At 44.2% G+C, this 25,646-nt stretch overlaps 1 protein-coding gene and 1 long non-coding RNA gene across 7 annotated transcripts in view; one reads left to right on the top strand and one right to left on the bottom strand.

Annotated features, from left to right (window-relative positions):
* SLC6A6 (solute carrier family 6 member 6) overlaps window positions 1-25,646 on the top strand; it is a 93,249-nt gene that overhangs the window by 30,329 nt on the left and 37,274 nt on the right. Inside the window, exons 1-3 of one of the 6 annotated variants that reach the window (XM_058032264.1) lie at window positions 5,539-5,625; window positions 9,435-9,470; window positions 11,965-12,030. The exons of 1 other annotated variant lie outside the window; for it this stretch is intronic. In XM_058032264.1, the coding sequence (XP_057888247.1) occupies window positions 5,595-5,625; window positions 9,435-9,470; window positions 11,965-12,030 (133 nt within the window). In that variant the 5' untranslated portion in view covers window positions 5,539-5,594. Of the gene's footprint in view, window positions 1-4,863; window positions 5,040-5,538; window positions 5,626-9,434; window positions 9,471-11,964; window positions 12,031-16,364; window positions 16,384-25,646 lie in introns of those variants that run through there. 4 more of the 6 variants (XM_058032265.1, XM_058032268.1, XM_058032266.1 and 1 more) reach the window with 4 other exon arrangements.
* Window positions 1,535-4,324, bottom strand: LOC131088323 (uncharacterized). The gene is made up of 2 exons (XR_009115085.1): window positions 3,148-4,324; window positions 1,535-1,797 (listed from the first exon to the last, which is right to left on the bottom strand). It is a non-coding gene; the product is annotated as an uncharacterized LOC131088323 (long non-coding RNA).

Below are 25,646 nucleotides of genomic sequence, written 5' to 3'. Positions count from 1 at the left end.
GTGCCACAGAATTTTCCCTAGGGAACATTCCTCTATTGGCAAACTGTGGTCAAATGCAACAAACAAATCTTTTTTGTCTTTAATTATTGTGATTCTGTTTAAAAGTTAGAAGACGTCAATTTTAGCATGTGGAATGCAGTTGTGAAAGAAAATGGGTTTCCTGAATTTTCAGTGATTGACTAAAATTCACACACATACTGGTTTATTTTAATTTAAGGAAAAAGGATTTTGTTTCTTTATCCTGTTACATAACCCTGGATCTATTCTCCCTTGAACACACAAGTATGATTATCATTAATCTTAAAGGGAAACTGTTGTCTTTCAGAATCCTTTCTGAATTTCTAAATTTTTATCTTCTTTTTTTTTAAAGTTAGATCCCAAATGACTGGATATGAATTGAAGATGAAAGCACATTGTTTATTTTTTTAATTAGATTACTTTAATCTCATTTATACATAGTTCTTCTACTGTTCTTCCCAACAGCAATAGTGAAGAAAAAAACATTGTTTTAGAGTGACTTCCAAAATACAAAACATACGGTTCATACAGCATCCAGCAGGAGACAGACTACCTGTTATTGCTTTTTTAGCTCATTTTTATGAAACTGACTGGCTTTCAGTTCAGAGACATTCTTTAATAATACTTATATTTTTCATGCTATAGCGCATTCCTTTCAAGGATTTTAACTTGCTCAGGAGATCTTGAAAATCCCAGTGAAAACCTTTGGATATATGAGAGGCTTTTATTTCCAGGTAGCTGACTGTCAGTTACCTTGAGTCACTCACTTTTTTCAAAAGCCAGTGTGACCACTTTGGTTCCGGGCTGTTTGGTTCCTGTATGTTTGCCCCTCACTTTAGGAATCAGCCACTGTAAAGAAATGGGCATTTCCAAACTCAGAAAGGACCAGCTCCAGCCTCTCAGCCCTGCTAAGTGCCTTAAGTTAATTTGTAATTAGCTTGATGTAAGGAAAGGACCAGTGCAGGCAATCCCATAATGGCTAGGCAGTCCCAAATATAAGCAAAATAGGCCAACCAGAGCATTAAGCAAGAGCATTTAATGCCAACTGGCTACTTTTCAAGAAGATCTGTGGTTTTTCATTGCCTTTGTGTTTGTCTTGTAAGCCGGCTGCAGAGCTCTATCACTGGCAGGTTCACATGATGGGGAGTGTACCAAAAACACAGGTCGTGTTTTGGTTTCTGTTTGATACCTTATTTATATATGATTTATATGGATAAACCAAGAAAAAATTAACTGTCCAGGCCATAATTTCATCTAAAATAAACAAAGACTAAAACTACAGCAACTTAGTGGATTGTGTGGATTAGTGAGATATCCTGGTACGTAACAGCAATAGCAACAATTTATTCCCCAATTTAGTAATGCTTAAAATCTGCAATCTAGAGTCACTCCATGATATGCAAATCCCTCACAAAATCTGCTTCCCTTTTTCAGGCTCAGGATCTTCTGCTATCCAGGGGAACCCGAAAGACTGACCCTATATAATTTTGTGTAGGAAATTCATGTATAGAAAATCATTACTGCAATGGATTTATTCAGACCATGTTTTTGCCATTCTTGCTTACACAATCCTTTACAGACAGTGCTGTCCATTTCTCTCCTACATTTCTGCTGGACTTCATGTCTGGATGAAGTTTTGGTTTTTTAAATTTTAATGTTTATTTGTAAAATCTTCCCAATCCCTGCAAAATCTCCTCTTTGTCCATGCCCAGTCTTGGTCCTGACTCCATGAAACATCATGTTCCCTCTAGCAGCCAAACAATGAAAACAAGGTTTCTCCTGAAAAATGAAGAAATATTGAATCAGTTACCATTTAAAAATTAATGTGTATTTGCTGATGAGCACATTTTAGGTCCTGGTGTAATATCCCTCCCTCCACCTCACCTTATGGAAACCTGAATTAGCTCTGCCATAGCCTTGGGTTAATATTCATCCATCTGAAATCTGGCACTCACATCCCTCAAGACCTCTCTACCCGGGTGCAAACACAGTGAATCTCTCCTGACTTTCGTGCCATCTCAGTACATTTCCACACATTGTAGCCAAGCTGGGGATTTGGCCCAGTGTCTTTTTTAAACCCTGTGACCCAGACGTGGAGATTAAAAAAGAGTTGTGTTATCGGATTAAACAGATACAAGAGGCACTCGCTGTATCAGCATCCAACACCTTAAAACTCCAGCAAGTAGATCAGCATGGTAATGGCAAAAATAGTCTCTGAGAAAGAGGGAAAACTCAAAGGAAGGTGATGGCAAACCCGTGCCTTGGGCTGGGGTGCAGAAACCTGCCACTCTGACTGGTTGCCAACGCAGCCACAGGGATATGGTGTTCTGCTTGCTACAGCATCTTGATACAGGATACACTTGAGGTATAAAAGTCATTTGAACTCCACCTACCTGTAGCCAGAGTGATTTTGGCCTTAGTTAATTTTGGGTTAATATCTTCACAGTGGGGTTTTTAAGGGGTTAGGCTTGATTGCATTATGAACTGCATCAGCGGACACTGAAATCAATAAAGCTGCAGAAGCAAAAATTCTAGCAGATTAAAAACAGACTTACATGAAAAGGATAGTAATTCCAGGCACCATTTGTATGCTTAATATTATACACATGCTTATGCTTTATAATTTGGGCTCTAACGTGTGATTTTGGTTACATAAGAGAGTGGAGAAGCCAGAAGCATTAGTGCTGCTGTGCGCCACTGCAGCTGAAGGCAAAGCTCCCCCAAATATTCATCAGGCACATTCTCAGAAGTTGTGCTGTCTCACAATGAAATAACAGATAGCAATGTGCACATTTATGGCACAAAAGGACTTATTATTATTATTATTATTGTTATTGTTATCGTTATTGTTATTATTGGTTCCAGGTACTGTTTACATGCCTCTGACTTCAAAACAGCTTTGGCTGTTGGTCTTTTACTCCAAACATTTTATTTTTAAACACATGGAGAAACCATGTACTTTGTGTGGCTGACTTTAAGAAGTGAGGAGCAACAGAAGAAGAGAGAGCAAGAGACAAAATACAGACTTTGATTCCTCTAGAGAACTAGAGCAAAATATTCCACTGCTGTCAGTGGTACAGCTGTGCTGGCAGGATCCTTCACACAGACAAGGCTCCAGCCACTACTTACATTTCACTGATGTGACTGCTGGCTCCTAATCTGCATCTAGGCATCCTCCCTGCAACCAAACAAGTGGCTGAGCCGGTGAGAAACCTTTTGCTTCACTCCTTAGTGCAGCCAGAGCCGCCTGTTTGTGGTCCCTCGTGGAGCCTCACAAAATGTGAGCTGCCTCCTGCAAAGGATGCCTACGAATCCAAGTTGCAGTACACAAGAAACCTGAATCAGAAGACGTAGGTGGCAGCACGGACTACATCGTTAGGAGTTTAAACGAGGCTGTTCAGTGGAGATATGTCATCAATTAGCTGTGTATATCCTATCTCTGTCTGGTTTTCTGCTAAAAACCTACTCACATTTCAAATCAGCTTGGATATGGAAAATCACAGAATGCACTGGAGTAAGGGAAAATCGGCTGTATGACTGTGGCACAGGGTTTTCTGGCACCCTATATTGCCATCAAAAAGTGTGCAGAATGGTGCAGCTTTTGCAAGAACCAGCTAAGGAAATCAGCCTTTTCTGAGCCCTCCCTGGAGGCTGCTGTGAAGGAATTTGATCCCCCCAGCAGCCTATGCACAGGTTATGGGTTCCGGAGGTGGTCCCCTGGTAACTGCTGTCCTAGTCTGTGGTGTGGAAAGGTTTCATCTTGTATTCGGAAAAACCTAGAGAGCAGAGGTGTGGGGATTATTCATTCTCCTCTGGTCCATCCCTGCTGTACCCAGTGCAAGGTTAGCACCGTGGGACTTCTGTGAAACACAGATGGCACCAGATTCTCCTTTTCACCACAACTGTACCCCCACAATGCAAATGATATTTTGCAGTACAGAGGATCTTTCTAAGTCTTCAGCAGGGGTTATATGAAAATGCCTCGCGACACTGTCTGCTGCTGAATCCTTTCATTAAGAGAACCAGGGGGATGCAGGTAGGAGAGCAAGGACATGTTTGAGTCATATACCCGTTCGCCTCCAGGGGAGGAGGACCTGCTTTCGGTTCTGTGAAACCCGAGGCAAAACAAAACGTTGCCCTGCTCATTTTCCCCGCCGATCGCCCCGGCCGTACTTTGTCCTCCCGCTGCCACCGCGACTTTCCGGTGCCGGGGATCGCGCTTGGGAGGCGGCAGGGCAGAGCAGGGATGTCCCAGCCTCCCAGGCACCTGCCAGACCACGCTCCCGCCTTGCCTCCTCCAGCAGCAGACGGCTCCGGGAGCAAACCTGTCCCCAAAGCCTGGCAGAGCGGCACCGGCTCCAGAGTCCAGTCCCCCCGGGGGCCGGGGAGAAACGCGGAGAGCTAGAGCCCAGGCGCAGGGACAGGCAGCGGCGGTGACAGCGCCGTGCGATGCTTTTTCTGTGAGAACGGCACTCTTTGTGTAAAGATATAAAATACCGACTGAAAAAATGCAGGAAAATGAAAAATGCCGGGACGAGCTCAGCGGCTGGGAGCCTCGCTCCGCTGCCTCCCGCCGCGGGACGCGGGCCGGGTCCCTCGGGGCGGCCCCGCTGCCGCTCCCGCTGCCCGCGGCAGCCGCGGGGGAGGGCGGGCGGCCCCGGGCGGCCCCCCCGAGCCGGCGGCCGCTGCCCCGCACCCGCCCGCCCCTCCCCGCCGGCCCGCGGCCGCCTGCCAGCCCGGGCTCCGCCGCCGTGTCTGCGGCATGGCCCCTCCTCCCCCACACCCCTTCCTTTAGGCTCCCCCCTCCCCAGCAAAGAAGAGGCCGTGCCGGTGTTTTTCCACTCAGCAGGATGGGTGATGCTCAAAGCTCCCTCATTAGACAACAGACACGAGAGGTCAGGAAGAAAGCGCTTATAAATTACCGTTTCCTCCTGCTCGGCGCTGCTAGTCGCGCCGCACCGCTCCGCCGGACGCGCCGCAGGGGCGCAGCGGCGCGCAGGCACCGCGGCCAGCGGACACAGGTACCGGCACCTCCCGGGCGGGAGGGCGGGCGGGCGCCGGGGCTGCCGCTGCCGCTGCGCTGGTGGCGGTGGCGGTGGCGGGGCTGGCGCGGAGCGGCGCGGATCGCCCCTCGCTGCCGCCGCGGCGAACAAAGGGCCGGCCGCTCCGCGCCCAGCGGAGCCGAACCGAGCCGGGCCGGTGGCGGCGGCATCGTCCTCCCTTTGTCCGCCTCGGCTCGGGGTGCCCCCGGGAGCGCTTTCCCTTCCCCCCCCCCCCCCCCTTCCATTTATTTATTAATTCATCCCCCTCCTTAAAGCCCCCTCCTCCCCAGCTCTCGCATTACCTCGGCGGTGTTTTTCCTCCCCAGCGGTTATTTACCCCACACCCCCCACACCTTGCGTTAACTTTTTTTGGCGATAACGTTCTCAGCCATTCCCCCTTGGCGGCCCTCCAGCACATCGACGGCGCACGCTTCTCTCCCCGGCTATTTTTGCCCATTTTTTCTCCCACCTCTCCCCGCTGTGCTTTCTCTGTTTGCCGTGCGCTAACCTCGAGTGAAGAGACTGGTACAGGCAATGCTACATCTGATGCTAATGGGCCTACCTGGTGGGTAATACCGCTGCTGCTGCTTTCTTGTGATTTCCCTCATTTTCCTTTTTATTCGCCTCATTTTCCTTTTATTTCTGTGGGTTCTTGACGTGCTGAAATCAAAGCAGTGATGGGGCTTAGAAATAAAACTCAGGGACTACACAGGGCAGGTCACCAAGCTCAGCGTGGTGCGAAGGGGTGATAATTCTGGGTTTGTTTGGGGGTAACTTGGATCCAAAATTCACCCGCTGGCTTTAAGATAATGAATGCCCATTGCTGCCTGGTATTATAGCAGGAGGTATGTGGGAGGACTCACAAGCTTTCCATATAAGAGCATGGGAGAATTTATTTCACCCAGGCGAAGAAATGTGCAGAGTATGTGTTATTTATGACACTGAAGGCAAGCTGTGTTGTCCTTAGGCAGCTCCAAGAGTGGCAAAACTTGGTATTTAGAAATTGTAGAAGCTGATTTCTGCTGTTTAATAGGAGTTATGTTTAAAGGGAAGCATGGATGAAAATAAAAGAAAGGAAAAAGTAGTGGGAGAGCATCCAGATAAACACTAAGAAATACAACCCCACACTTATTCCAGCACAGTTTGTGCCAAGGTGTAAAGATGGAGGTTTTTGATGAGTTCCCATGTTTTTTAACCGTATTGGGAAAGGCATTAAGAAAATGTGCCGAGAGGAGCTGGTTACGTTGATAGTGCTATTTTGGTAACTGCATTTTTTTTTATTGCTTGCATGTGAAAATGTTTTGAGTTTTGGGCAGGCAAAACAGTGAGGCAGTCCTGACAGGGACACATGTCATCGGCCGTGTAACCCAGGGCTCGGGTGACAGTTGCTACCGGTTCAGATTTTATGGCTTTAGGTTTGAGGGTAAATCAGCCCGTTAAAACCTGCTGCTGTGGAATTTCGATGGGAGAGGCTTTGGTGAAAGCTCTGATGGTTGTTGACAGCCGGGTGTTTACCTCTGGGTCTGCGCTCAGCCGAGCTGACTGCTCTCTGGCATTGCCTGCCTTTGCCACAAGTGGCACGGAAAGGTTTCCTTGAAGGTTATTGGGGGTTTTTTTTAAGCAAAATGTGTGAGCAGCTGAGGCAGCCAGCAGCGTGACAGTGACAGTGTCCCGAGTCCGAAGCACGAGTGTGGAAGGAGGATGTCTGGCCTGCCCTCGTTAAACTGACATTAGAAACGTCATTTTTGGCACTTTCAGAGATAGTATCTTCCTGTTTCCCCTTCAACTGTCTCTTATCTGCTTTGCATGTTCTCTTTTTGTCTTTTTTTCTCTTTATTTGCCTTTCCCCTTCGCACCTCTGTGCCCGGGTGCGTGTTCCCACTGGAGGGCGGCAGACACCTTTCCCGTGTCCGGGCTGCCCGGACCCCGGCCCGCGGCCGGCACAGGGGGGGCCGCTGCCATTCTTGCTGCCATTTATCAACCTGCTGCTCCCACCTGCGCTCTGAGCGTTCCTTTCTGTCAGACTCGGCAAACAGAGGGAGGTCGCAGGTGGTACCCTGATACCTGTAGGCCCCGAGAGGGTGGATGCGTGCTCGGGGCGGCTGCATCAAATTCCTGGGGCATTTGGTTTGTTTGCTTAAGGAATCTTGGTCTGGAATCGGGTAGAAATTTGGAATTTTCAAATGCTACTGACTTCTGGTTTATTTCGTTTATTTCCTTTTCTGTAACCAGAAACAAAATTTGGCATACAGCTCTTCATCGGTAGTTTCAAGTGTGGAGCTTTTGTGTGAGTTGCCTGTAGCTTTCATGTCAGAGGTGAAGTGTTGGGGCAATGGCAGGAGACTTCAGTTGGTGTGAAATCCTGGCAGAAAAGAGGTGTCACATTGTCTTGGAAAACGAGGAAGACACTTTAGCTTGGCTTGCTCTTGCTGCAGAGTGCTTGGGAAACCTCCCATGCCTGAGTGGAGTTCTGTTTGTAAAGCCTTGGTGAGGATCTGGTCGTACAGCTAATCATTGCTAATATTTCAGTGAGGGTTTTTTTAAATCAATACTCTTAGTGTGTCTTAGTGGCTTCCAGCCAGGTCCTATGGGCTGGATGTTTCCAAAAAGACTCCTGGGCGCTTTCCAGACAGTGATATTCCTAGGATTTTCATCACTGCACATCAAGGCTTAGCAGCAACTCCCTATTATTTTAATTTTGCCCCTTCTGTATTTTCCAGTGCCCCATATTTTTGTTCCAGTGGGCAGTGGGGCAACATTGCACCAATGCCTCAGTGGCAGTGCTGCCACTTCCACCAGTAAGGGGAGTCTCTGCAGTGGTGCCCTACCTGGGGTTTAAATCATGCGGGCAAACAACTCTGAAAAGATTATGCTGATTAGTTTCTTTTAAATTTAACCATATTACAACACTTAAAAATGGATGGGAAAGCCATGGTAGTTGCAGCCTCTTGTAAGTAATGTTTATTTGATTGGTCATATGAATAAATTGTAGATCATTTAAGAAGTGAAGCTTTGAATAGATTACCCTGTCGGATTAGTGTCTTCGACTTTTCATCACTAACTTAATGACCAGAATGGATCAGGGTTATTTTTTTAAAAAGTAATCCTGTGTCTGCTCCAGTAAGAGCTCTTTACACAGAACTAAAATTTATTCTAATGGCACTTTAGGGGGCTGCTTGCAGGATTGGATCCTTGGCTCTTAGGAGAAAAGCATGAGGATGAAAATTCAGTGATTTAATATTTGTTGAATTTCTTCCATACATGCCTATTTAATTGAATCCTCAGCTGTTGTAGCGCCATGGATTTAATTGATTTGTGTGAGCTTTGTTTACATCCCAAGGCATGTAAACTTTAAATTGCTTACATAGTAGCTAATATTGATACAAAGTAATACAGTAGAAATTAACTGAACATTCCACTCTTCACTGGAATTAAGTCTAAAGACTTTTTTCCCCAAAAACCTGCTGTTGGAAGGGCTGCTGTGTTGCCAGTCCATGACTGAAACCATGGCTGATGTCCTGCATCCTCTGTATTTCTGTCAGTCTCTTTTTTCCCAATGTTTCCAGATTTACACCAGCAAAAAGCCATTTAGTGCCAGCCCTAAACCCTGTTCCAAGAGCATCCACCAGACCCACCAGCTCAGCTGGTGGAAGGGGAGCGTGAATCAATGCCAGCAAGGGTGGGTGGGTGGCAGCAGGGTGGCAGTGCCATGGTGCAGGAGGTGGCTGTTAAGGCCTGTGGGGAAGGTTCCCCATTTTAGCAGTTGCTGGGTTTCCTGTTGTGGTTCTCTGCCACTCAGAATTGTCACAGCCTCCAAGGATGCCTTCGCTGCTGTGCTGCCCAGCCTGGGCTTGAATGCAGTCAATGCTTGAGCACTGGCATGGAAAAACCACCCTGCTGTGCCAAAATGCAGTAGGAGGGCTCTGCTTCATGGTGTTGGTGTGAGTCCCATGTCTGTAGGTAGGAGAACAACCCATACACTGAGCCATGGGGTTATTGCTGAGCTGGAGTGTAGTTAAAGGTTCTTTTATTTTTTCATTTTTTGATCCAGATCACATGGCATTTGTATTTTATTTTACCCTTGCAGTGTAATTGTCCTGCTATTTAGAGGGATATAGTCATATCTAGAGACATATAGAACTACATGTGATGTTCTACATGGGATGAAACACACAAGGAATGATCTCCTGTTCTGGCTTTGATGCTACATTCAGTGTCTTGGTGTTCTTCAAACAGGAGTTTTTACTGATGAAATTCAGAAAATGCAGTGCATTGTAGCATTGAAACATGTCTGACTTATTTTGCTGGACCCATATTTTTTTCCTTTAAAATATTTTTTCCCTTTTCTTTTTCTCTTTTGTTTTTTCCAAACAGGAAAAGAAAATACATTCAGCAGAGATTCTTCTTCATGTAAGTGTTATTTATGCTTGTTTATGAAATTACAAAAAGGCTTAAAAAACTCATTTAAACATTAAAATACTGAACACTTACCATCTGTTTGCAGAAACCAAGTATAGAGCATGCAAAAATAGGCAGTAGTTATACAGCAATAATGCTCAGCAACTGATATCTTAAATCTGTCTGTGCAGTTCTTCTGTGTGTATCACCACAGAATTTAGAAAACGTTGCAAAGCACTTTGCAGACATTTTAAGTAGCATGCCCATAAAGTCGGTGTGTAAATCCTGGAGGGATAATGTTAAAATGGTTTGCCCAAAGCAGAGGAGACACATAAGTGAGAGCTTGATTTAGCACCTAGAATCCTTGCTCCCCAAGCGCTGTGTCAGAGTCAGCTCTTGTGCCTTGGATCCTACAGAATCCAAGCTCTGCCCATAGAGCCATTTGTTGTGTGCAGGTGTGTGTATGGGTAAGAGAGAGTGTCTGTGTGTGTACCTGTAAATTGCCTGTAAATATTTCAGGCCTTCTCTACAACCTCTGGTGATGCCCATTAGGGCAAGAGTAGATGCCACCAGCCATTGGTGGGTACTGTTGCTAATGTTTTGTGGAAGCATTTGGCTCCAGCCTGGCTCTCAGTCTGGGGGAGCCTGTTAAAGTATTCCTATGGGACTGAGAAAGCTGCATGCCATAAAAACCCAACAGGTTTTTTTCCACACCATCTAGCAACCTGGTTTTCGCAGATCTCAGCTTTGAAAACTGTTGAGTAGTATAGAAAGCTCTGCTCTGGTATTTCTCCCTAGTAAATAAATCTGATTAAATGTTTTACGGGGCTGCATAGATGAAGACTCTCATTGCCTTTATGCAAAATTAGCTTAGCAAGGAGAATGACTGCATTGTTCCCAATGCAGGGCCCGCTTCGCATAACTTCCGAGCATGTACTGTGTCCAGTGGCATGGCAAGCCCATGAGCACTCACCTCAGGCTGATTTCCCATAAATCAATTTTTTTTTTTTTTTAACAACATGTATCTCGGAATTGCAGCACTCCATTATGCTTGCGTAGCAACTTGCTGGTTAATATGTAGCGAAATGCCGTGTGGTAACAAATGTTTTTTTTTTTGCTATTGTTGAGCTGGAATGTTAGTTCAGCTTCTAGATAAAAGTGGCTTGCTCAAGGCGTCCCGGTAGACCATGATTTCCGTGGCTTGTACAGTAGTTCTGTAGGCAGCCGTGTTCTGCTCTTCCTCTCCCCTGTGCTTCCCTTCATCTTCCACGTGAGCGAGGGGTGGGCTGATGGAGAGGCAGGAGCTGCCCTTGGCATCCTGCAAAACACCAGCGTGGGGTTCTTATTATGCCTGTTGCTAGTCAAGCATCTGTTGAAAACACTCTTTATTCTGGTTGTGTTGCTAGCAGAAACGTTGTTAGATGCTTTATTTAATAGCTTTAAACCACAAGTGTTCTTTGGCTGGTTTTATGGATAAGACAATCTTAAAAAAAACCCCAAAAAACCCAAAAGCAAAGAAATCCAGAACTAAGTGAAGGATATCCCACCAAAGATTAAAGAATCCTCCTTTCCTGCTGCTGGGAATCCTAGCTGAGACTAGGTTAAGCATTTGTATCTTTGAGAAGGTACATCATCATTTTTACAAGGTAACAGAGAAGAAAAAAATGCAGACGGTTTTTGAGTATGAACATTTTCAACATTTGTAGCTCATTATTATTTCATTGTAGAATGGAAAATTCAAATCTCTTGAAAATCCTGTGAAGCATATGCTTCCCATAGATTATAAAGGGGAAATGGTGAAGTAAAAATCCCCTTAAGGGAAGAAGCTCCCAAATAGAGAAGAACCCAAAGAGGTGAACCCTACAGCAGTGACTGTAGGGTGTCTGGAAATTGCAGAATAACCCCACACTGCGGATCTGGGGAGTTTTGCTTATGGATTGCAGTATCCCAAAGAAAATTCCTAAGTCCAATACATACTCTCAAAAATGAGTAATGAAAAGTCAGTGGTCCAGAGGCCATTTGCAGTGCAGCCTTCCATCACATGCTGTGGCTTTTCGATGGCTGACGGCAAGCTTTGAGCACCAGAGCCTCTCTCCTCTGGTTCTGTGCATGAAATATTATGACTTTGACTGATAACTCTGTTTGTGCCTGTCTGTGCATTGGCTTCCCTTGGCTTCTACACCGGTAGGAGTTTCCAAGAGAGAGTTAAACGCCAGGGATGGGAGCACTGAGGTTACAGTGAAATGGCAGGATGGTGATGAAGCATCCAGGACAGAGGTGTCTCCCAGGTCCTGTTCAGAGTTGGCTCCTGTGGCAGTGAGTGCTCAGTGGGGATTAACCCCTCAGGCCATGGCTTGGGCCAGTCTCTGTGACAGGAGGTGACCACTCTGAGAGGGGGCTCTTTGTGATAGCAACCAGCCATATGTAGTTGTAATGATAAGAAAGGGACCATCTTATTTTAGTCTCTTTGCGACAAATACTACCACAATTCATTACTTTCCATCAGTGCCTCATCCTATGGAGGAATCACCACTGCCCATCTACATTGAGGAGGGGACAGAAGTCCCGATTGGTGAGTGCAGTTGGGATGGGATTTGTTTAAGGGAGGGTATTAAGGGTACTTGGGTTTTATATTCCTCACATTTGTGTGTACCCGTTTGTCGTTGAAAATGGTAAGGTCTGTTGCAAATGTATTGGGGATTTAATTTTATATTCTTCTTTATTTTCTATTTGGATCTCCTGAGAGTTGTTGAACACTGCTAGCATTGGTTTTCAGTTAATCATAAATCAAAGTATATAATGTATGCAGTGACACTGAAAGCTTCTGTGCAGGATGTCTTAACACAAGGCTGAGGAAGACCACGAGTATCACAAGAGATAGTTCCCACTTTGGCCTTTGACCTCAATATTGAGGGACTTAGCATAATCTGAGGTCTGGGTCAGCATTTTTGTTCTTGCTGACTCTCTCATGCCCAGCACCCAACAGACTCACATTGTCCACACCACTGCACAGGCAGAAGAGAGGCAGAGAGGTTTGCCATGCTCCTTGGAGTGCTTCACCCCCAGCTCTGAGCTCTGGTGTAGTTGTATTGTCACTACCTGGATGTATAGGTTGAGTGCTGTTTTGGGGCTTTTTTAAATAGGGAAGCAGTCTTGAAGATAACCCATAAAAGAATACAACTAAAAGATCATTAAGTTGGACTGTTGTGATCTTTTTGGACAGTAGAAAGTTGGGATGGCAAAATTTCCCTGAGCCCCATTCTTATACAATCTCTTCTGGACTGCATACAGTAAGTGTGCCTTAGCTCTCACCTTGGGAATCTTCCCTGTTGAGCAGATGTGTCTCTTCAAATATTTTTTCTTATTATATATCCTGAATTTTTCCATTCCTAAATTCAAGCAATTGCTTCTTGTCTTACTATCTTTTGAGCTAGATTAATTACCTTCCTCTACACACAGTACCTGGATAGTTGGTTCTCAGCCCAGGAGTCTTCTCTTTTATAGAACATACTAATTTTAGCTCTTTTACTCTCTCCTTAGATCACTTTTGTTGTCCTTATTTGTATTTCCTTTAATTTCTCTATCTCCTTTCTAATCTGTGGAGATTTGAACAACTCATAATTTGTTCACTGTGGCTTTTTTGACATAGCACTATGCTTTAGATTTCCTATCACCCCTTCCCTTGTCCACATCCAGAAATAGCTTAGCCTTTGACCCTTCTGCATCACTCAGAAGCATCACACAGAGAAACTCTATTACTTGGCTAATCTTACCTGCAGTCACCTTTAGGTTATTCTTGGATTCATGGCTTTCCTAGCTGTTCCTCAGGCAATGTTCCTGCTCTCCTGGGATGTTGGGCTTTATACTTCCTAGCACTAAATCCCCATCCCATTGCTTGCCACTTATTTTATCCAGGAATATTTTGAAACAGTATGCCATTATTTATTTTAACACCCTGGGATTTTATAATTTATGTAGAAATTGTTACTGTTTTACCATATGTAGAGAAAAGTACTTAAAATTTTAATATTTTGATACGTATTACAGCTGTCTTTTGCATGTTAGTCCAGCTTCATCATTCTTATTTGCATATCCTGATTTTTCTTCCTCTAGTTAAAAAAGTTCATAAAAATTGGCAGGTTTAGCCTTCTCCTTGTCCTCCCTTTCCTCATTATACAATAAGAATATTGTTTCTGTACCTCTTCTATGCATGGCATGATGTGGTCTTTCCCATAGCAGATAATTTTTTCCTCATCTCTCCTGGGACTGTAGTCAGCTAACCATCTGCTGGACATTAGACCTCTCTTGTAGAAGGTTCTCTGTTAAGGTTCTGTCCTGACCCCTGGAGTTTCATCTTGTCTTTCCCACTGCTCTGAGGAAACCTGGACCACTGAGGTGGTGGCACCTGCACCACAAAAAATACTGTAAGGCTGGTGAGTCACAGAACTGACCAACCAACCAACCCAAAAACCCCCAGGTAGGAGTGGAAAGCTTTTTAGAGGATGTTTGTTCTGTGCTACAAAGCAGGTTTGTTGGATCAGGCTCTGAAGTGCAGCACCAGCAGTGAAACAGCCAAATTGGGCTGGAGAGGGCACCGTGTTTGCTTATTCTAAATAAGTGTCTGGACTGTCAATACAGCCAGCTGTGGTCAATGGGCAATGAGTGGAAAAAGTAAATGATGCAGAGATGAGGGCAAACCACAAGCTCTGAGTTTGGTATCTGAATGTCTGACGTGGGTCAGGGCTTTCAGATGCACATAAATCAAGGTAGGAATCAGCTGCAAAGTTCTGGTCTGGGTCTTGGTATTGATCCTGCTTTCCATTGATCTCACCAGTGTGATCCACATCCAGGGTGCCCATTTGTACCTGTTCAGACCAGAACAGGAATAAAATAAAGCCCTGTCTGCATTTAGGCTGGAGAAAAATAGCACACAGTGCAGTTGTTAAAACATTTCATTCAGCACAACCATCATTTACTTTTAAAAGGTTGTTTGGAGAAGTTAGGTTATTTCCTCATCTGAAACACATTTTGGATGCTATATGGCATGCATACTATTCTGACCCAGGCCTGACTGGTGGTGGAAGATTGCTTTGTAGCTTCTGTATTTATTAAAAAAATAGAAAAATCAGTAGACTCAGATTTTTTCAGAGTCTAAATTTAACAGCGCTGATTATTTCAAGCAATTTTAAAAGGAACATAAATCTCACTTGTTTATTACAGCTGCTTCATGAAAACAGCAGCTACAAATAATGCTCTATAATGAAAATCTAGCTAGCACTGTCATGAATTAGCCAATAAGAGAATGAATGTTTGGGATTTGGTCAAGGGCAGCATTTCCTTCTCTGGCAGGAGGGTCCTTGTATTGAGGAGATTGTGGTTATTACCTAAATGCTGGGGTTTTTTCCCTGGGTGAAATGAAGTCTTTGACATTTTTGCATAGATGAATATGACTTTTGATTGGAAAAGGGCCTGAGCTCTACTTAATTGTTATGTACTTTTGCCTTTTCTTGAACACATTCCTAGAGGAAGGTAGCTGAGTGAGATGCAACAAATATTTTAATAAAGATATTTATGAGGAGATGGGGAATATGTTGTGACCATTAGCAAAGAACCTATGGAGCAGTGACAAAAAGTGCAGGTCAAATGCTGGGAGTCTTGGTTCAGGCTCAATTTCAGCTATCTCCCACTCAACTAAAGAGTTCAGGAGATTCAAGGTGAGGAAACAGGCAGAGCAGGTCCTTATTCCCCACAGCCATTCATAGTAAAGTCATGCCCAAATTCTTCCATCACTGTTGTGTTAAATGCTAAAGAAAAAACCCTGAGATGACACAATCCAAATTTATGTTTTGTAAAGCAAAAACACAGGGAAAAATATTCGTATTGGTAATAATTGCATTTGGTCTATACAGGAAACCACTGAAGGAATAATTGTGTCCTTGGGGATCAGAGCAGTAGAGCTTTAGGCTGAAGTGTTTATGTTTTGCCTTGCAAGTCACATTTGAGATGTTAATGTTGTTTTATACCTATGAAATTAGCTCAAAGACATACAAATTCAGGATATAATTCTCAACTGATGTATTCCAGCATAGTTTTGTTGATTCCAGTAGCGTTGCTATTGCTTTATTGTGCAAATTATGTCAGAAGTCAGGACTCCTTTTTCAGGAATCGGCCCTGCTGGCCTTCAACCCCGTTTACTTCTGCTGCAGCTCTGAGTCCCTACATGGACAAAATCTGAATTGGCCACTTCCATCTTTCTGATCCACTTTTGCTAATGAGTAGCACTGGCTTCGGTGTACTTCTGTCAAATGTACACAAGTGTTAAGTAGCCCTTACCTCTACAGGATTCTTACCCCCATGAAGTCATCTGGGTAGGGTGGAAAGCTCCATTAGAACTCTCTTGAAGCCATGTTTTCCTGATTGTCCTCACAAGTCATGGTCAGCCTGGGCTCATTTGAGGCATCTTGATCACAAGAGAAGAATTTTCTTGTAATTACACACAGTTTCTTCTGCCCCTACTCAGTCTCTGCTTTTAAGCATCTCTGATGTTTTCTTCATGATGAAAATTAGATTTCTAGTCTACTGCTCTTGGGCAGACTCACTCAGAGAGAGAAGCTTTGTTACTTTTTATGTTTCCTTTCATAAGAGAAAGTGCCCCCTTTCCAGGCCAGAATAGTATTTGACACCCTACAGGGAGCTGGCTCTGTGTCTCTCTGGGAGATTGCCTTCCCTTGCAAGAGAAGAAAACCTTTTTTGTCGCACGTGCTCCATGGTTTGCTCTTTCATGGGGAGCTGGCACACAGAAAGCTTCGGTTTTGCCAGGTACTGAGTGCCTTCTGCAAGGTATTGAGTGCCCTCCTGTCCTTTGCAGCCAAAAAGGAGTTGATTGCTCTTGGCATCAGTCAAATCTGGACTCAGAAGACCACAGGTAGTATTTACCAGTTATTTATGTGCTTTTGCATGCCAGAGTTGGTCTGAATTGATTTTCATTGCATACGAGAGATCTGAGGCATTAATGACACTTGCCTGCCACTAAAAACACTTTTTAAAAATAATAATAATACAATAATAAGCATGACATTTATTGCATTGCCATGGGGAAATTAAAAACCCCCAAAATTAACTAGAATCCAAGTAACTATTAGCTCTTCAGAGCTAATGTGTGAGTTATATACCCTGAATGAGCACCATATGTCAGTTCATTGTGGCACAGTGAGTCACAGGACACATTGTGGAGAGCAATAATTGCTTGGCATGCACTGAAGCACTCAGTAAGGCTTTTTGTTTGGTTTTCTTAAAGGAATATGTTTTACTCTGACAATAAAATGGCTATTGTCTGATATGCTGCCACCAGGGACTGTTGCTTTTTCTGTACCTAACCTGGAGCTCACCCATTGTCACTCACCACAGACCCCCTCAGTATCTTTGGCTTTCCAACTGCTTGTATTGTGTGTGTGCAGTACCAGAAGAGTGAAGAGTGAGCCTTCCATTTGGTATCAACTTGTCATTCTGTATTAATCCTCCTCTCCCTTTTTCTCCTCATCTTCTTTCTTTGTCCAATAGAGACATTCAGGTTGTTTATGTGAAATAAATGCTCATCCTGAGCAGAGTGAAGCAATGGGATGAGTTGGGTTGTACAGTCTCCACACTTGGCCAGAGCTTGAGCAGATAAGGCCATCAGCAAGCCAGTCTGATTTTGATATTGGCCTTTCTTTGAGCAGGAGGCTGGGCAATGTGACCTCCAGCAATGCCTTCTACCCTGAATTACTTTATGGTTCTGTTTAATGCCCATTTCCTGTAGTGATTCAGCCACAGTGCTGTGCATGTCATTAACTCCTCACTCTCTGTCATTCATACCTGCATGGAGCAGGAGAGACCTCCTGGAGGTCAGTGAGGTGAGGTGACAGAGTTTTACTTACATGGGAACAATATCAAGATGTAAATGGTGACCTCAGATGAGATTAGTAGGTGAAATTTGGGTATCTCTGAAATTATTTGGAATTTGTAGCAGGATTTCACTTGAGTTCTCTTCAAATCTTCAGTAGGTTCCAACTGAAGTTATCAATTGAAGAGTTTAAAGCATAATTATACCAGGAAGCATTTACAAGTAAATATCACCCTTTTTTTCCCCCTTTTCAGTGACAAATCTCATTCTGTAGCAGCCTTGAAGAGAGCTTTGGGGTATTTAGGATTTAGTGAGCCACCAAGTGCCCTGGCCGGGCCGTTACGTGCTGGTTTCCTCATGTGGCTGTAACCACGTGAGGGAGTTAATGCTGCACAGAGCATCTGCTCCTCAGCTCAGGGCTCTCCCAGCCCTGCAGCTGTCTGCCAGAACGCTGGGACGTGCACAGGGACATCTGCCAGCTCCGTCGGGCAGCAAATTTTCATGGTCAGCCCATATGTTAGCCAAAAAACGCCCTTTGTCAGAACAATGTTATTTTAATTGTGCTGAGAGAAAGCAAGATCGCACTCAGATTCACCATATCAGCCATGGGGATTTTGGACAATGATGTATCTATTCTAAGGCAAAAAAAACCTTCAAAAACTCCCTTGGTGGGAAAAAGAAATGGGAATATTTCATAGGGTTTCTCTTTCAAGTCTGACAAGATAAGGTGCTTTCTCTCCATCTCTCTACTTTATCAACAAGAAGTATATTGTTTGTGTAAACACCTGGTTTCCCATCAGGTTCTATCAAAAGTGATGTTTACAAATGGGGCTACCATTGTGGATTGAAGAAGGACTAAATATGAGCAACCAAAAGCTTTTGTTTTCCCCTTTTATACAAGACAGGATTCTAAAATCAAGATTTAACAGGGTAGACTTGCTTTCACTGCTGCCCTCCCTTTTCTGTAACCACATACCTCTTACAGATCCTGCCTAAATGATGCAGGGTACTGCTCTTTCAAGTGTGAAAAGGGTTTTGTGCCTGGTAGAGGGAATATAGCAATGGGAGATACTGTTGCTCAGTAGGGTTGAAGTTCCCTTCTCCACTGCTCTTTGTGCAGTACATAAGCAATAGGTTACAAGTCAAATTCCATGGACAGAGAGTATCCAAGTGTGGAACTTCAAGCAGTACATCTGACTTTGAATCACCTAGGTGATTTCTCCTTCTGTAAAGCTATCACAGGTTCATGTAACTCTTGCAAAGGTCACCTCCAGAAATTCAGACAAGTCCGCCAAAGGAAGTCTCTCACTTTCTACCATTACTTTGCATGTGAAGTGGTTTTGTCACTGTCTCAGCTGCTTGGCAGGGGCCTATTGTTTAAACTGGAACTACAAACAATTTCCCACCTGTCCATTATTAACTTTTGCATAAGAAAACCAAGTAGTAAAAAATAATTGTAGTCATGATGAAGACAGCTCTAGATAATAAAGTTAATGTGCCGTATTGGTATCCTATTTGAGTGTGTTCACAAAGATGAAATTGCACTGAGAAAAATCCTCAGCTAGTAACAGGAGTAAGTTCACTTTATAGTAGTCAGGTCAGGACTATAAAAGCAACCTGCAATGAAACCATCAACTAGCATTTGTTTGAAAAGATAAGAAGAGATGGAGAAAAATACTCAGGCTTTTCACATGCTGTGTTTGGGGAAGCTTACCTGCAAAAGCCAACAAAAAACAAGTAAGGAGTACCTGTAGGCTGTGAGAGTGACCTTGGTAGGAAGGTGGGACTGCAGATACTTGTCTTGTATTGGAGTCAGCCTTTGCTCTAATACAATTCCCTTTGGAGGCTGCAATTCGAGAGTGAATTCTGTGAGGCTTTTCCAAGTAGTGTGTGAGCCCAGGGTTTTGTTCCTGCTTGGTGTGTGCTCTGCACTTTGCAGCCCGTGGTATGCAGAAGTGGTTTATGTGTTAGTTTCCTTGGAAAAGTGAAGTATTTGCTCTGGCACTGTTTGGTTTTCATATCTCTTGACATAAAAATGAGCACAGCTCTCGGTCTGTGAAAGCAAATGTCAGAGACCCATGGCAAAACTGAACTGAAAATACACCTCTGGTTGGGAATCAGTCTGAATCACATGGTATTTAAAAACATGGTGGTTGAGTGCTCAGTACCAAAGGATCTATTTGCAACTCAGAACTTTATTTCTTTATTTTGATCAAATAATGCCCATTGCAAGGCCTGTAGGACATAATGCTGTCCCTTCTCAAATGGCCTCCAGGAGCACAGTGAGTGGCTCTGGGCAGCCAGGGAAATGGAGAGGACGGGGCTGCAGCTGGAGACAGAGCCAAGGCTGTTCTGGGATTAAACAAAACATGCCATTGTCCGGCCGTGCAAGCCAGCACCTGGCACCAGCTGCAGGAGGGCAAATAAATATCATAGTGGCTACAGAGCTTCACTTTTTTGTGTGTGTGAAAGTCTATGTTTCACCAATCTGTTTTGCAAAGTTGTGCTCTCCCTGAGCTTGTTCATCAGCTCTGCCACTTCTTCTTTTTGCACATCTCCTGCAGACCCGCTCGTGCTGCTGCGCTGCCGTGTCAGTGGTTTCCATTTCATTTCCTGTGCGAAACTTCATACGCCTAAAGTTTTTGTTCCCTTTTTTTCTTTCTTCTTGTTTTTTGCTTGAAGGAAAGAAAACAACAACAGTAAATTAAACCTCAAGGTGCTCAGGAAATCTCTGTGGCTGAAGGCCTGTGGGAGGAGGTGCCCTGGCAGAGCACCCCAGTCACCTGAGTAGCCTGGTTCATCAGCAAAGGGCTGATGCTCCACTTCTTAAAAGATTACAGCTCATTTCTGTCACTGAGTCGTATTTTTGCTGATATTTACTGCCAGCATGGAGGAGAAGTCAAGGCTAAAATCAAAAGTAGCTCACTCTCACCATTAAGTTTTAGTGCTCACGGCCCAGCCCTCAGGGCTTTGTAACCTGCTCAGATTTTATAGCCCTGTAATGGGACTAACCCTGCGGATCGCGTGCATGTAATAGCTGTTTTCCTGGTGCAGGTTGGCTGGCTGCTTTCCACCCACAGACCTGTGTTGCACAACTCTTCCTTCCATTAATGTACTCTAGAAAAAAAAATAATCAGGTGTTGAGCAGATGGGGCACAAAGGAGAAAGGATTGTTCCCTTCCACTGGTGGTGTGGGGATCTAGATTTCTGGGAATAAGGTGCTGTGTGACATGTTTGTACAGCTGCCACAGGTGGGATAAAAATCTGTCCTCAGTTATTGTTTAAGATGAATGGATAGAGGCAGTAAAAACACAATTCTGGCTTTGTGTGGGGGTGGCCTAGGCAGGTATGGCAACAGCTGATCAAAGCCTTTGCTGGGTATAGAAGACTCTACTCGTTTCTCCAAAAATGTGTTATCTTACACATCCATCTGTTTCTTACTTAGTTAGAAAGCATAATGTAAGAGTACAGTACTCCTTAATTGTGAGAAAACCCTAAACATTAGCATTGGTAAACTCAGTTAATTTAAGGCTAAATTTAGAATTAGCATGAAAGAAAAAATAGGTGAGGGTGAAATTATTTATCTCCAAGAAAAAACTACTTTGATATAATGAATTTGTATGTTTTATTGCACATTTGCCTCACTAAATGACTACTTTATTGTTTATCTTCCCTGCTCAGGGGCAGTGCTCCATTATTGTAGCATGGAAATTGGCTTTCTGACATTATCATGTGTTGCAAGTGCCTTGCAGAAGTGTCACATAGGATCAATACACTATTAATCACATGCAAAAAATTCAATAGGCACAGGGCACACCACTGGCTGTTTGAGTTCATAAACTTTGTGAGCTTTAGGGGATTTGCCTTTTTTATAGCAGGACGAAGGACATCCCTTAATTGATTTTGATGTGGTTCATTTGTGGCAATAGAAATTATTTAATTGACACCACGCTTGATAGAGGATTTCAGTCCATTCAGATGCAGACCTTCAGAATTGAAAGTAAAATACAACAATGCTCGTTCCCTTGGTCAGAAGGTGTATAACTTCAGGGTGCAAGGAGGCTGAAGAGTTGAGGATGTGCACAGCTTGTTGAATCTTCTTCAACCATGCCCATCTTGCTTGGAAAGCCATCCGCTTGCTACCCCACATGGATAGAATGCATTTTGTTAAGGTCCCTGTCATAAGGACAAAGAGGTGGTGTCACCCAGAGAAGGAATGGTTTTCCACTTTCCCAGTGGGTGAGCTGGTAGAGCAGAGGGAGCAGGCAGGGATGGCAGTGGGAAGCTGGTGCTTCTTCCCAGCCTGTTGGCAGTCAGGAGGCTGTGAGCTGGCGCACCCAGAGGCATTACATTGGGTCAGCAGTTGGCCTCACGTGAGCAAACCCAAGTTTTAACTGGTTGTTCTCCTGCACAGAGTTACCAGCAGCTTCCCCTCAGTCTCTCTGCCTCTGCCAACCCCTCACTCCTTCCCTTGGTTGTCTTTGCCAGAGCAACCCCTTCTCTGAGGAGGGACAGAGCAGGAGCACCATGGCTGTCCAGACAGGACACTTGGGATACAGGAGACACTGAAATCCCACAGAGGATTTCAGCAGAACAGAGTCATGACCAGTGTGGCTCAGTGTGCCAGAGCTCCACTGCATGCCGTGCTCCTCTGTGCTGGCTGCCAGCGCTGCCCTGTGCCATCTCCTGAGGAATCAAGCTCCATCTCTGAGGCTGAGGAGCATCATCTTTGCCTCAGCCCCTGTTTAGGGTCAGGGTCATGCTCCCTCTGAAATCCATTGGAATTTGTGGGTGTTCATTTTCCTCCTTTCCACCTCACACAACAGAAATGGAGTTTTTCATTTCCTCCTGTTCCGGGTTTAGTTGTAACTGCTTTGTTCTTTGACATAAATAGGTAGAACAAAATGAGCATCTAGAGTATTATGTGACTGCAGATTTTCTGCTGCTGAAATCTGAGCAAAGATGCAGGATTTTATAACAGCTTGGTGCTGTGACATGGTGCCTATTTGAAGCATTTGAAGAACATGAATGGAAAGAGCAGCAAGAAAAAAAGCATATAGGGAAAAAAGATACCTTTTGTCCAGACCACAACTGATGAAAAAGAAATTGCATTAAGCCCTGGGCTTTTCTTTCAGAGTAGTCTTCAGCTTTATAAAGAAGTTCATTTTCCTCCTAGAAAATTTTCGGTAGCAGATTTTCCAGTCAGTCTTAGAAGACTAAAAAAAGCATCACAGTGAAAGAAAAGGAAATGATGAAGAAGTGAGAAGGGAGGTGGAGAAAGTTGGAGCAAAAACTAAGAAAGGACAAATGGATTCTAGTGTTTAAATAACAACCCAAACTCAGGGAAAAGTATACAGAAAAGAGAAGTCCATTAAAGACAGAGCAGTGAGCTGTAGTTCAGGGAATTTTTAGAGTCACTTTTTAAGAGGAGGAGAGGCAGTGTGTGCAGTAAAGAGAGTGGTGTTATTTTTCAGAAATTGTAGGAATCTTGTTCAATGAAGCAGAATGAACTTGGATATGAATTAGGGACAATAAGTGAAGTCAGGTTCTCCTTGGACACTGGTGGGGCCTTGAGGGCTGGCAGACATAAAGGCTTTTTTTTCCTCCAGATCAGAAAGACTTGCACTGAAGCCATGAGTTTGATCAAGGGGCTGTTTATTTTAATCATGTATCGATTGGCTTAACCACATTGCCCTGGGAGGGAGGGAGAGCTGTCAACATCAAGAATTACAGCTTTCAAAGTTCCAAGTAATCCTAGGAAATGAGCCAAACATAATAAATGCAGTTTTATTTGGGACCTGATCCTACTACTGTTGAAATCAATAGCAGTTTTTCCATTGCTCTCAATGAAAGTGGAAGCTGCTTATTTGAAGACCAGCTCTGATCCAGCAATCAGGGCATCTAATTTTGAAATATTCATGAATGTGAATGTAAAATGATAATAATTTTTTCAAAGAGCCAATCCACAAATAGATTGGCAGTTCTGGGAAAGCTCGGTTTTTAAGGGAATGTTCACTTCAATTTGCAGGATACAAAATAAATGACAGAAAATAAGATAGATGGCAGTGTCTAAAGAAGCAGTGAGCTTAAACAGGGTTAGAAGAATTAATTATAATGTGGTAAACTGATGTCTTTCAAAAGTCATTGAGGCAGAAAAGGATGAGACAGCACTGAGAAGCTCAAGATATACATTCTGCACAGGCTGAACTTACTAGAGAAGGGTCCTTGAAAGCAGAAGTAATGATGATATTGCAGAAATAGTTCATTAAACAGTGGTACAGCCATACAATTATTCTTCAAGCAACTTTCCCATCAAGGTGAAAGACGCTGAATGTGTACCTTGCTTTTAGTTTTCCAACAGAAAGAGAAGCTAGAAAAAAACACATTCAGTTACCACTCTAGTCAGCAATTCAGTATGCTGATTCTTTAATCAAAGTTTATATGCATTGGCCAAAAAATAAGTATCTGCTTTGCTGTGGTTTCTGGTGTTCACATGCAAGACAGGGCATGCATTTTAGCATGTGTAAATATTTACAAACACATATCTGTGTGTTCAGGCAGACTTTGATTTTCCCATTTCCATCAGCATTTGGAAAGATTTGATTTTTATTGACTTTAAATGAAGTGGCATCCATGATGTGCCTGTCCTCGAGGCTCCTCCTGGAAGGTGTTGCTGTGCATTGGTTGCTTGTGTTCAGCTGTAAGAAGCTTGGGGCGGATCATTACTGTAATCCCAAAGCAAAAACTGAACACAGTGTATTTTCAGATGTGTAATCCATGGGTTGTCTGACAAAAAAAGTCAGTGGTTCAGCAGTATTGGGAGTTGTGTCTGTTTTGACAACCAGCAGCTTCTGGCTGTGCTGGTGGCCTTCCCTCATGGGCATGGCTCACCATCTGCCCCCTCTGTGCAGCCTTCTCCTTCCTCTACCCCTCATGGTTTTTGCGTGTTATGAGGGATTGCATTTCAATGCCAGTATTTTTTTAAAGGGTATGGGTTATCTGAGGTGCCGGCTCCTGATAGCTGTAGCCCAGGGGATGGCCCAAGCCAAGCTGGCTGTGAAAGTGCTCCTTTTATGGAGATATTTTCACCTGTGCGTCAAAGACTGATCAGTCATGGGGGCAGCAGGAGAGCCTGGGTTATTGCAGGGCATTTCACCTGATGAAATTTGTGCAAGGCACAGACACGTGTGGAAGGGCCTCCTGGCTGCACCAGTGAGCAGATACTTGAGAAGTGCAAAGTGTCCATGCTTGATCCCTTGTTCTGTTTTTCCATATTTTACCAGCATTGATTTGATAATTGATTACTCCATTCTCAGTTATTGAGGATTTGTACCAGTGTATGTGAGAGCAGTTCTGGGCCTGGCCCAGTCTGGATTTTTTCTCCCCTTTGCTATCAGATCAGGCTCTTGCAGTGTGACTGGGCTCAGCCTAGGGGCACACCATAAATAGCAGGCTTGACTGCTGCTTTTTATTTATCCATATTGAGTTCATCAGATGAAGCCAAAGCTTCCTGGGGCCATCTGAAGCTTCCTGGAGGGGGTACTTTCACAGTCAGATGTGGCTCCTGGAAGGCAGACGTGTGTCTCTGGGAGGCAGACACATGCCTCAGACTTGGATCGCTCCTTTTGGACTCTGTGGTTGTGAGAGCATTTTTTCACAATATATTTCCTTGGGGGAATCTGATGGACTTAGATCTCGGATACCATCCCCACTAAGTGATACAGTAAAAATAACCTATTATTCTCTGGTTCTGACCTGGGCGGTGACAACATATTGTTTCAGCATCTCTGTCAGACTATTTCCCTTAAGAGCCATTTTAGCCTCACCCAGTGGGACATAGCTAAAGGAAATGAAACTCCAACCCCATTAAGGAAAAAGACAATGCCTTTCACTAAACAAACTTACTTTTCTTGGCTTTTCTTCACCAGGGAGAATCGCCCGTACCCCCCACCCTTGCAGCCTTTGTAGACAGTTCCTGTAATTGGGAATGGCTGGGTGGACACCAATGGTTGGCAGCAAAGGGGGATAAATCCAACATCCCTTGAACGTGACATGGGCTGGGACCACAGTCCCAGGTGGCCACTTAGTGACAGTTCCTGTGGTACTGGTGGACAGTACGTGCCTGCCAGCCACAGCTGCGGTCTTCCAGACACAATTGGGATTTTGGCAAGTCTGTACACAGTGAAGCTGGGCTGTTACTAATTTTGTGCAAGCCTTGGATAGGTAGCGTGCCCATATTCACTATTGAGAGCTGGTGACTGGCACCAAAGTTTTGGTGGCTCATCTCCTGCCACCTATCCAGTGAA

The sequence above is a fragment of the Melospiza georgiana genome, chromosome 11 (assembly GCF_028018845.1).
Source record: "Melospiza georgiana isolate bMelGeo1 chromosome 11, bMelGeo1.pri, whole genome shotgun sequence".
Taxonomy (NCBI): Eukaryota; Metazoa; Chordata; class Aves; order Passeriformes; family Passerellidae; genus Melospiza; species Melospiza georgiana.
The sequence above is the reverse complement of the archived record's forward strand: the minus strand, read 5'-3'. Positions and strand labels throughout refer to the sequence as shown.